Genomic DNA, 12,309 nt, shown 5'->3' on the forward strand with positions numbered 1-12,309 from the left:
CACACACAAACACACACACGCACCCACACACACACGCACACACGCACTCACGCACCCACGCACCCACGCACACACACACACACACACACACACACACACACACACAGTAGTTTGAACTCAATATGAAACCAAACATATTTTTTAAATTGCAGTGAAAACAGACGCCTGTACAAGTAGTACTTGATTTTTGTCATCAACCAATAGGTGCGCTCTCTCCAGCACCAAACAGGAAGCAGCAAACTGGGTGGATGGTAAACATGGAGGGCAATACAGAGAGGAACAAGAACATGAACTGGTCTCGGGTCTCTTGGACTGTGGACAAGCAGGTCCTGTACACATTCTGTGGTGTACTCTCTTTTTGGCTTTTTGTTTCCAGAACAAACTCACTGCACACACACAAGGGCAGCTGTGGCCAGAAGCTGCTTATAGTTTAAGTTGCTTTCTTATAAATTTCCACCAGAAGCAGGATGAAAAATATTCTTAAATGGAATCAGGTTGAAGTGGTTTTAAGATCCCGTGTCAAAAACTCTGTGGCTTATGTCACATTGTCTTTAGATGTGAGAGGGTGTCAGTCTTTTTAAAGTTTTACAGTACATGGTGGGGATTACACAACGCCCCCACGGCTTAAAAATGGATTCCCATGATTCCTTTAAAGTGTCCACCAGGCACTATGTGGGTCTGTGTGGGTCTGTGTGGGTCTATGTGGGTCTGTGTGGGTTTGTGTGGGCCTTTGTGGGTCTGTGTGGGTCTGTGTGGGTCTGTGTGGGTCTGTGTGGGTTTGTGTGGGTCTTTGTGGGTCTGTGTGGGTCTGTGTGGGTCTGTGTGGGTTTGTGTAGGTCTTTGTGGGTCTGTGTGGGTCTGTGTGGGTCTGTGTGGGTCTATGTGTATTAGGATTCCTGCAGTTGCTTTAAAGCTTGTCAACCAGTTTATAGGCTGCTGATCTTTTCATAAGATGGAAATGATTTTTGTTTTTTAAATATTCCAAACTCAGGAAGGAAGCTGTCCAACTTCTCCCTGGGAGAAGCTTTAAAGCCTGCACATCTGAATCAATGGGTTCCATTAACGCACATTTATCTCTGCACATCCTAAATATTGTTTATACTGGGAACGTCTGCACATTCATTGATTCCTACTTTGCATCCTCTTTCTTTTAAACACTGTGCAGCTCTTCTATAGATAGGGTAGAGTTGGGCGGTCTCCAAATTTTGATACGTCAAACGCCTCCTCCCTATTTTACCGTGACTAATTAAAAATGACGGCGTCACCAAACTGTTGGCGTGTGCCTCCAGCGTTCAGAAAGTGAAGACCAAACACTGATACACCTCTCCGTCTCTTTATGGAGGAACCCAACATGCGTCCACACTGCAGACGTCCTATTCTTCTTCCAGACCAGGTCACTCAGTGCGAAGACTCGCCGTCGTATGCACCAAGAAACGAAGGGAAGTTCCTTCATGTGCTAACCTACTGTACTTGGCAATATTCAGATGAAGCTGTAAATTTCACATTCCGCATTAACTGGTAGAAATCAAAATGTGTTTTATCTGAGCCGAAAGCTTTAATCTCTACTTTCATTTGTTGTGACAATCGTTCAGGTTGTAATAAAGTAATAAAGTATTTTGAGGCGTTCTTTGAGACCGAACCTTATTCAAACTTCTCCTGATCTCTCCCAGCATGTCCAGCACATCCTTGGCAGCAATCACTCCTGGAAGACACAGCACATGGGGAACAATGTTAACACCGCTGCAGCATCCTCCCCAGCCACTTTCACAGGTTGTAAAATACGATGGTGGTCCCGTAGCAAAGATGGCGACCGTTGAGGGCGAGTAGTCTAGCGTTGCCCACTCAGTGTGTTGACGGTTTGAGTGCACCATCCGGGTACTCGTAGTGCACTGCAGTTGGCCACACTTCGTCTGTGGGAACGCAATACGCACTCAAGATAGCAAGTGTAAGTACAGAAGAAGAAGATTTGAGACACAGGGACAGTGTCAATAACTGTGTGTAACCTGTGGTCAGACTAGACACCACTGATCCAATAAGGATCAAGGTATATGATGTGTGATTGGCCAAATTCTCTCTATGACAGCTAGGTTTCCTGAAGCCCCGAACACAGAGCCAAGAGTCTAGTGTTCTCTCAGACCACTAGAGGTACAATATGCTGAAAGAATATTATGGAATAAGGATATAGATACACAGTATATATATATGGAATGTGTGTTTGTGCGTATGTGTACCGTGCTCAGAAGCCACGTTCATCAGCAGCTGGTGTTGGTGGTGTGTAGGCTTGCTCAGGTAGAGTACCCATGATCCCTCGGGGCTGTTCATTCTTCGTGCAAACACTCTCTCCATGACTTTCAACAACCGCACGCCCTGGTCCACACGAAACTCCTCCTGTCTCACACACACACACACACACACACACACACACACACACACACACACACACACACACACACACACACACACACACACACACACACACACACACACACAATTAATTCACAGATATAAAAGACCGATGTAGTCTTGTTTTAGAGCAGAGAGGAGTGGGTACAGGAGAACAGTTCTGGCTCCATCCGTGTTGCCGTAGCAACCCTCAGGTCACTGCAGTGGCGGTAAGGATTTGTTTTGCTGCCATAGCGACAGACACCATGGTAAAGATCCAGAACAAGCGAGCTGGCCTCCAGCAGCTCTGTCTGCATCCTCCACTGAAGTCCTTCATGTCTGTGTGACAGCCTGGGAGAAAGGCTGGCTGCTACAGCTTGTTGTCAAAGATTTATTCTTCATTTAGTTTAGACGTCTTTCAGATGATAATCTCAAGACATTAACACGGTAAGTACAAGAAATAATCAGATCCATTACTTCAGTAAAAGTACTAATACCACACTGTGAAAATACTACAAGTAAAAGGCATGCATTCAATTCTTACTAAACTAAAAGTATGTAAGTATTATCAGTAAAATGTACTTATCACCTGGAGATCTAATTTGAAACCTTGTAGCTACTTACACAGTTTAAGTTTTCCGTCATGTTGAGGATGACGTATCCGCGGCCAGCCAGCTCGCTCCAGTCGACACACACCACCTGAAAGATTCAGAGTTAGTCCGGGTTAGGACACTGATGTGAATATTGATCAAATAAGAAATGAAGGTTTTAAATGTTCTGTACCTGCTGGGCCTCATCCAGCTCATCAAAATCTGGTAAGAAGACCTCTGTAACCCCCCCTCCCCTGACTTCTGACCCCAGGGTCTGCAGGGGCCTGGTCTTCCCCAGCCAGCCCCAGGACGGGTCGGTGAAGCCGATGGTGGGGGAGGGGTCTGTGGTGAGCGGGGCGATGTGTCGGACTCTTGTCTCCTCTTCCTCCGTCTTTCTCCATTTCTCTTTCTCCACCTCTTCACTTCTGTCTTCCAGTCCACGCCCTTGAACCAATACAAAAACAATTATCAATGCATTTTTTTAATTGATTGCTTGTTAAGCTCCTCCACCCTTAGTTACTGTTGCTACGCCTGTCAAGCTTGGGTGGGAGATTCACCATAAAAATCCATAGTCCTTCATAAGACTGGATTTTCTGATCCAATGGAAATCATTCGTCATGTTCACAGCACTCTAGTGCAATGGTTTGGGGGGGCACCAGGGAGGGGGCTATCATGTTTCAGGGGAGAAGGGGCCGCTCCGTGACCCCCATTTGTGCATTCATGTGTTCATCACTTTAATGTTGAATCACTTAATTTTGAACGACTTTCTATATTTTATCCGCTGGGTAACTTGTAAATGACCTTCTTGTAATCAATATGGTTGAATCTTAATTTATTTTGTGATTATATATTTTTTATAATTTATTTGGGTTTATGAAGCAACTACACTGATCTCTATCGTGACACTATTGTTTGAAAGGTTTTACACCTTTCACCTTTTAACTCCTGTTCTTCCTCTTCCTCCACGCTGGGCTGCAGGGGCTCTCTGCTAGGAGCCACGCCGACCTCTGCTACAGTGGGATTCTGGGTAAACACTTCGCCTTTATGAGCCAGGCCCGTTTCATCCTCCTCTTCCTCCTTCCGCTCTGTCTCTTCATCCTCTGTCTCATCTGCAGAGGCAAACCACAGGTAACCAATAAGCAGCAGGCGCTCTTCATCTCAGACATCCCCGAAGCTATGCATGGCAGACAGCGTCTCACAGGGACAAGTCTCCCATCGCCAGTCCTTCCTCCACAGAGCTGCAGAGGACGGTCTGGCAAGTCCACACAGCATTCTGGGATGGGAGAAACATTAGCTCTGGTTTATTGGCATTTCTTTAAGCATCAGACAGAGCCACGGTGCCTCTGCTAAACAGCCTCGGTAAGGAAGTTGTTCTGGTGGAACACGCTCGTTCAAAGGTTGTTTTAGTCGTCAACAGAAAACACCGATTAAACAGATAGTCTAGCTAGCTGTACCCTGCAGAGATCTGAGGACCAGGTAACCATAGTCCTCTGATTGGACAGATAGTCTAGCTAGCTGTCTGGATTTACCCTGCAGAGATCTGAGGACCAGGTAACCATAGTCCTCAGATTGGACAGATAGTCTAGCTAGCTGTCTGGATTTACCCTGCAGAGATCTGAGGACCAGGTAACCATAGTCCTCAGATTGGACAGATAGTCTAGCTAGCTGTACCCTGCAGAGATCTGAGGACCAGGTAACCATAGTCCTCAGAAATCCACCAGGGGTTAGAATTATAACACAAAGAAAGAGGAAGGAGATGAACTTCCGGACAAAATAAGGAACATCCAGCGGAATTTCCAGCGGCGCCGGAGCAATCCTGGAAATAAAACGCCATTGAAAGAGACTACAGAGGACACATACCTTTTGTGTAACTTCCCAGCAGCCCAAAGTCTGTGCCTGTGTCAGTCTCATGGGTGGCAGTTCCTGCAGCAGTTGAAGCAGGCGCAGCAGTAGATGTAGCAGTAGATGTAGTGACGGAGGAGTAAAGGAGTCCATAGCCGCTGGAACGACCATTTTCCTCCCACAGCTCTCTCTCCAAAGGACCCACCTGTACGGCAGACATCAGGTTATAGGGAGACCCCCCGGGTGGTGACACTCAAAACTGTAATTTCCACTGAGGACTGGAAGAGGGGAAGTTTAAGGTAATCTTATCCTTGAGTCTCAGTTCTACATCAATCAAACCAAAGTATATTTTCAGCAGTGTGCATTAGAGATTTAGGCCATGATGATTCATGTGTATGCAACGGTAGATACAGCATCTATCAACGTGCTCTTTATCCCCGTAGGCCCAGTCAATATGGGCCGACAAAACCCACTAATCCCATAGAGTTGACATTAATTAAATTATTCAGAGCAAGATTAGGGGAGCCCTGGATTACATCTGATGCCTGCAATCTAATTAAAGTCTGACTGCAGTTTTATGCTGCCTTCAAACTCAGCAGTGATCTAGCTTTTAGAAAATATAAAAACGTCCTACTTTCTTACTGCAGGACAAAGACGCTTACATTAGCCTATACTCTGCTAGCTTCCAGGTCACAGTGGGGAAATATTAAACAGTGAAAGCTTTTTTAAAGTGTAACTCTACAAAACATTAAGTAAGTAGTTAATTATACACTTAGTACTTAACCGGACATGCTAACGATCAACAGTGTTCTGACATTTACAGTAATACATCAGAATCTCCAGAATATCCATATAAAAGAATCCTTTGATCTGTCCTCACCTCCAGGACCGGGGGTGCACGATGCTCCCGCAGCCCAGAATCATGCACCTCAGCTGGGGGTGAGCTGGAAGGGTGGGCAGATGGACTGTAGCCTGCGTGACACAAAAAGACATGTCAGAAACACACGTGTGTGTGTGTGTGTGTGTGTGTGTGTAATCATAAATAACCCTCTGTCAGCTGTTCCTCTTTCCACAGGTTTTGACAGTGCGTTTGTATCACAGACTCACAGGAGATATACAGTAGTTAACAAAATAATTCATGTACTGTATATCTTTGTTAAAATTACAAAGGTATTATATTTTGTTAGTATAGTAGCAGATGCTCATTGGATGCCTCTGAGTGAAGTTACATCCATGTCTGTCCAGACTCATAATATTCAAAGTGAAGACTTTTTTTGTCAATTTGATAAAATGTTTTTATTTTTTATTATGTAATTATTGTTTTGGCGAAACATCGTGCTGCCCTAGTCAACAGCCTGTATTGGTTTAGTTCTGTAAGGAAGATCATTTCTACTAACCAATCAGAGCATCCAGGTCTGGGCTTGTGTGGTTGGTATCTACTAAACGGACATCTGCATCGTCTGTTCCTCCTCTCTCCTCTTCCTCTGCTCTGGCGTTTCCCTCTCTCCTCTCTTCGTCTTCCCCCATGTCTCTGTCCCACTCATCCTCTCCCCCTCTCCTCTCTCGGTCTTCTCCTCCCTCCTCTCCCCTATCTCTGTCCTCCATGTCGGTTCCATAGAAGCCCGAGGCCTCCAGGGAGGCCTCTCCAGCTCCTGGCCCCCCAAGAAGGTCCTTCTCTGGGTCGCTGGAATCTGGGCGTCCCCTGTAGCTTTCTGCATCCTGAGGAACCACCAGATGAACCATACGCTAAAAATGGGAAACACATTTGTTCAGTCGGTCTGATCGATCACCAGGTAGCTATAAAAAAAATCAACATCTTATTACAACTGATTCAGAATTACATACAATGTTAACAAAAAATTAAAAAGAGAAATGTTCAACATTGTGTCTTTCACATCAGTTATAAACTATTTATCCTCCAGACTCCAAACTGCTCAAACGTGGGGTGTGATCAAGTGACTGGTATCTGATTAATAGCTCTTACCAGCATTTAAAAAAGAGAATAACTTTCTTCTACAGCCGATCAAACAAATGACAGCATTGTGGGATCTCTGCTCGTTCATTTCAATCACTTCATGCCCCTAAAAAGGCATGAATTAAAAGAAAAAAATAATACGTCTGGAATATAATACACGTGGCAGCTTCACACTGGACAAGACATGGAGACAGAAAACCTGTTGCACTGAACAGATGAAGATTTGAAACATCCAGTCAGTTTTAAGGGATTTTCTTTGTAGATCTCAGTCAAGCTGCTCATTCAGCCATTATCATAGCTCCCTTATGGCATTTGCCTCTATATTGCCCAGTTACCCAGACGAATGACTCTTTTTTTAAAGTTGCCCTGCCACACGTATTTCATTACTTTGTGGAAAAAAGGCTTTGATTACCTTGTTTCACGTCCTCTTTAGCATGGTAGGACCTTTGCAAACAAGTGACCACAACCGCGTGACCACGATCACGTGACCACGGCCACGTGGCCACGCCTGGTCAGCTAGCCGGGGTAGTAGCTCCGCAGACCCATATTTTCCTTGTTTTTTTTCCTTTTTGAAACTAGTTTCCGTGGCATCTAATCTTCAATTTAACCAATACTTTTGTATGTGTGTTAAGTTAAATGTTCCAGGGAACGGCTTTCTTTTTGGGATATGGAGCTACCTAGCTAGGTCAGTGAAATACCGATGACAGTTAGCTATGTGGGTGGGTCGTCATTGGGTTGTTATGTTAGCAGGAACAGCTGGTTAGCACCGCAGCTAGCTGGTGAGGATATTTTGATTATTATTTATCAGTCATTTAAAACAGAAAGGCAATACATACACATGCTTGTATGTAATTTGCGCGAGTAGAGCGTAACGCCACATGCAAAGGGTTTATAGAAGCCTGCAGGAAGACTTAGCTCCATTTAGGCCGGTTCTCATTCATATTCAACCAGCTAAGCTGCTGGACTCTGGTTGGCTAACAGCTAGCCAATGAGCCTGGCTATCAGCATCCCTTATTCATGAATATTAATGAGCTTAGACCTGACAGATTTCCATAATGCAAGTAAAGTTGTGTGGCAGGGCACCTTTTAAACATATCTGACTTTTAATCTACCAAATCACTTGCTTACAAAGCGTCCCGTTTTCTCTTTTTCTACATTTAAATAATTGAAAACAGTGTGGCCAATCTGGGTCTCTAGCACATGGGGGGCTGCTGCAGCCTTGGCCCAGTTTGGAGAAGCAGGCAGGAGCACCGACACAGAAGCTAAGCAGTGTTCTGCTGTGGGAGGGGGGCAGCAATTAAACACATATTAAATACCTAAAAAAAGGCCCACCTGTACCAATGTATAGCGGGGCGCCCTGGTAGCTCACCCGGTTGAGTGTGCCCCATGTTCCAAGGCTCAGTCGTGAATGCAGTGCCCCGGGTTTGATTTAAGCCAATGACTCTCAAAGGAGTCTGGTGGCTTTGAAGACAGCATGGATGGATGTAATGGCTTCAGTTCCCCATCAGAAGAGCTGTCTGACAGCAAGGTAAAGCTGTAAAACTATTCTAAGTATAATTTTTACAGGTATCTAAAATGTGTTTAGCTTCTGCCCTCCGCCCACAGCGGGACACTGCTTAGCTTCAGTGTGGGAAGTGTGCCGACCACCATCTACTGACGGTAATACACTGATGATGAAGAAGTAACCCCGCTTAAAAAAATCTGAACTTCAAGATTTATTCCATATGGTTTTGGGGTCTCTAGGCACACTTGGGACACACATGTATGTTGAAAAGACATGTTGTACAATATGTGACCTTTAAGTTGAACCATTTAAAGTTTATTACACATCACCTTGAAGTCATCCTCACCTGCATCTCGTCTTCCACATCCTGGTTTTCCTCCACAGCAGGGCGGGTCCTGGCTAACTCCTGGCCGGCAGACGGCAGTGGGTTAAACTGAGAGGAGTTAGCGCCGTCCATGTTGACCTGGGAACGGGATGTTTCATGTACTTCTGGCCAGCCCATGTCATGGACCAAATGAGGCTGGGCTCGCACTAACTCGTGGACTGAGTGGCGTTTGGTTCTGACTAATTCCCGGATGAAGTGTGGCTGGGCTGGGTCTTCATCCTGCAATAGATGGGCCGCTGAAGGATTGAGGGGGATGACACGCTGGGACGACGCCAATCTGAAGGCATCACAGCTGGCCAGGAGAGCTACAGGAAACAGAGAACTCACACTGAAGAAGAGGATATGTCTTATTACATAACTACATATGTCAGTGTTTAGTTTGAAATGACATTTTATTGATCCCAGAGGAAATTCGATTGTCAGGAGTTTTGTTTTCTGGACTGGAAAACTAACCCAACATCCAAGTTCCAACAGTCAGGCAACACTGTGGAAATGTCCAATAAAAGGAAGTTTGAATCGATTCATTCTTCTCCTTATGGGGCAAAAACTACACCGTCAGTTAATCATGGGACATCATTCACCTGCAGTGGTTCATAAAAACAAGTCAAATGAAAAGTAAAAAGTCGTGTAGACCTCAAAGAATTAACAGATTAAATCCCATTAATGGATTCCCTTGACAGATTTCATTTCAGTTACCTATCATACTTTAAAAAAACTGAATAGTCTGCATTATACAGTTAGTGCTTTGATTTCCACTGCTGCCCTCAGAGAATCACTGCAGGGAGTGCCATAAAACAACACACATAAAACACAAAATAGTGCATAATATAGGAATAAAATTGAGTATAAAAAGTAATGACAAAATGAATAAAACTGTACAATATGGATAAAATAAAAATATATGTGAACTTTTGTAGGTGCAGGTGTAAACAATGCTTTGGGCACGCAACATATTTACAGAGGATACAACTTCGGACTTTAAGACTCATCACATACTTAACCACGCAGGGGGCAACTAGCTCGGTTAAGGCATCTACATCCTCCTTGAATCTATTTGTGAAAACCCGTAAAGAGACCGGCTCCATATAGCAGAGAACCCTATTAGTCTGCAGTAAGACCGGGACCAAGACACCTAACAACCAGACAGATGTTAGCATGAGTAAGTCTTGAAATGTGTCCCAGAGCAGAGACGCTAGCCTCCAGAATTTGTCAGATGTTTGGAATTTATATACTTTATATACAGTATACATCTATCTATATATCCATGTATAGATATGAAGGAAGCAAGTTCAATTTAGTTCCATTTAATTTATAGGGTCAAACCACAGCAGATGTTATCTCAGGATGCTTTACAGATGGAGTGGGTTTGGACCACACTAAAATTTACAGAGACCCAACAATTCCCCCCAAAGAGCAAGCATTTGGCCCAACAGTGGTGAGAAAGAACTTCCTTTTAACAGACAGAAACCTCAGACAGACCATGGCTCTGGGTGGGTGGCCTTCTGGGGTGGAGACAGCTATCCAGATATACAGAAATATGACTCATAATCCGACTCATAGCAGTGGCTGTAATGGAATGACCATGAAGTTAAGAATTGTCTTGTAAATGAATCCATGCCTGTGATTCTATGGATGGACAGTGCAGGCCAACCAACCCCGGCACACAAGGAGGAGTGAGGGGCTCAAAATTCATAATGCTCCATGCAGCCTCCAAGGAGCGAAGGCATGGAGAGATGCATCTATAAAACATCAATCTAGTGGATCACAGACATTAAACAGGTAGCAACGTAAAGTAAGGCTTATTTCTAAAATAAAAACCAGCCTCAGCTTCAAAAAACATACAAGGTTGTTACTGCTACTCAGGAGTTGATTGTCAGGTTTTCCTTTCATTTCATAAAATAATATACATTTGTCTCTTATTTAGTTGTTAATTTATCCATTAATGACAGCAAACATTCACTCACTCACTCATCCATCTATGTGTCCATCCACCCATCCCTAATCCCCCGTCACCACAGTCTCCCTCATGTATCCCACAGTGCTCTCTGTCTGGGACCCCAGATGGCCGTCTGACCCCTGAGGCTCACCGAGCAGATTAGCATATCATAGCCAACCCGTCTCCAACATGTTAAGCTCTCTGTCCGTCTCCACAAGGCCCCTGAAACCCCTCAGGTCCTCCATTTCCTCCATTTCCTTCTCGGCTAATTGGAGAGTATTTTGTTGACCTTTGAAAAGTGCTTAGCATAAAGAACCAGTGGCCGATAAAATGTCCCGTGTGCCCCGCTGCTCTGTGTGGATGACTGGCCTGAGATGAAGAGATGGAGGAAACAGTGAAAGGATGGAGGGACGGAGCGAAGACTTGGAGAAGTGCTGTGGTTGTTCCAATGTATCTCTCCTTTCCAAACCCCTGAAGTCAGCACTGTGCTGATGTGACTGCACGCTAATAAAGTCTGTGTTCGCAATATCCAAGGACCAAAAAAACACAGAGAGGATGAAAAATAGCGTCAAGTTAAGAGTCTGTGTGTGTGTGTGTGTGTGTGTGTGTGTGTGTGTGTGTGTGTGTGTGTGCAGAATCATAGACAATGAGCCAGGCAACACCATGTTTCTACTTCCTGATCTCTCATTGATCTTTGAATATTTGGCTGAAGGGTGAGGAGGAGGAAGATGTATATGATTAGAGCTCCAAAGAGAGAGTTTCAAGTGTAATGTTTGTGCTGATGTAGCTTTCTCCTTCCTGGTGCGGCATTATTGGGCCATATATCACAGAGATGTATTTTGGGAGAGCGTACAGTATAATTTATGCAGTGGTTGTAAATGCCACAGTACAACTCTATCTTCCTGTATGTCCAATGGGTAAAATGACTCTATAATACACCACACAGATGTATCACTTTACTGTGCAGTTCTACAAGCGTCTTTCAGCTCTCACTGCTCTCATCACTGCTGTTTTTACTTCACATCCAGCAGCTGTTTCCAGCTACAAAGTTCCAATAAAACCAACAGGAAACTAGCTGCTATAGGCACCAAAAGACAGACGGACAACGTTAGCAACGAGCTGGAGAACATTTGGCAGCTATGAGCCAGATATTTCCCTCAGAGGTTGGTGGAGACCAAAACAGAGCTGCATCAACTGATACTGCTTTAACAAAACTACAAAAAGCAGATTATTATGTGTAGCTATATACATTGTTTGAATTACACTGTAAAGGAGCCATATTTTTCTAGGGAGCACATGAATGCACCTGCCTATGTGCAATAGTATCCTAACCATAAATTTCTATGTGGAAAAAACCAAACAAATGCCAATGCACTGCAGCCAGGTGTGTGTGACCAGTCTGAGGCTGCCTCCCACGACAGTTATTACCAGAACCTCACATGTTGGGGTTACTGAAAATATGCCAAGATTATTTTTCCAACCGCTCCTCTAAACACAACTAGAGAGGGTCCGATACCATTTTTGCTTCCTGAAACCGATCCTGATACATGAACTTGCATATCTGCCGATTCCGAGTACTGCTCTGATACCAGCGGGTCATATATTTTAATATGTTTAAACAGCTGTATACTACTATCCCTGTATGATGATATGATGTCTAACAGCTGTATACTACTATCCCTGTATGATGATATG

The 12,309-nt window shown here is 44.3% G+C and overlaps 1 protein-coding gene and 1 long non-coding RNA gene across 2 annotated transcripts in view; one reads left to right on the top strand and one right to left on the bottom strand.

The window, feature by feature from the left end:
• Positions 1-11,225, top strand: part of LOC117943564 — a 22,872-nt gene extending 11,647 nt beyond the window's left edge. Inside the window, exon 2 of the long non-coding RNA XR_004656381.1 lies at positions 11,195-11,225. This is a non-coding gene — a long non-coding RNA (uncharacterized LOC117943564). The remainder of the gene's footprint in view (positions 1-11,194) is intronic.
• The window catches only part of podxl2 (podocalyxin-like 2), a 16,352-nt gene that overhangs the window by 1,884 nt on the left and 2,159 nt on the right, over positions 1-12,309 (bottom strand). The window contains exons 2-10 of the mRNA XM_034869768.1: positions 8,640-8,983; positions 6,212-6,560; positions 5,695-5,786; positions 4,833-5,019; positions 3,908-4,081; positions 3,166-3,416; positions 3,007-3,081; positions 2,232-2,388; positions 1,641-1,702 (exon numbers count right to left, since the gene is read on the bottom strand). Of these exons, the coding sequence (XP_034725659.1) occupies positions 1,641-1,702; positions 2,232-2,388; positions 3,007-3,081; positions 3,166-3,416; positions 3,908-4,081; positions 4,833-5,019; positions 5,695-5,786; positions 6,212-6,560; positions 8,640-8,983 (1,691 nt within the window). The remainder of the gene's footprint in view (positions 1-1,640; positions 1,703-2,231; positions 2,389-3,006; positions 3,082-3,165; positions 3,417-3,907; positions 4,082-4,832; positions 5,020-5,694; positions 5,787-6,211; positions 6,561-8,639; positions 8,984-12,309) is intronic.

Source organism: Etheostoma cragini, chromosome 4, assembly GCF_013103735.1.
Source record: "Etheostoma cragini isolate CJK2018 chromosome 4, CSU_Ecrag_1.0, whole genome shotgun sequence".
NCBI lineage: Eukaryota > Metazoa > Chordata > Actinopteri > Perciformes > Percidae > Etheostoma > Etheostoma cragini.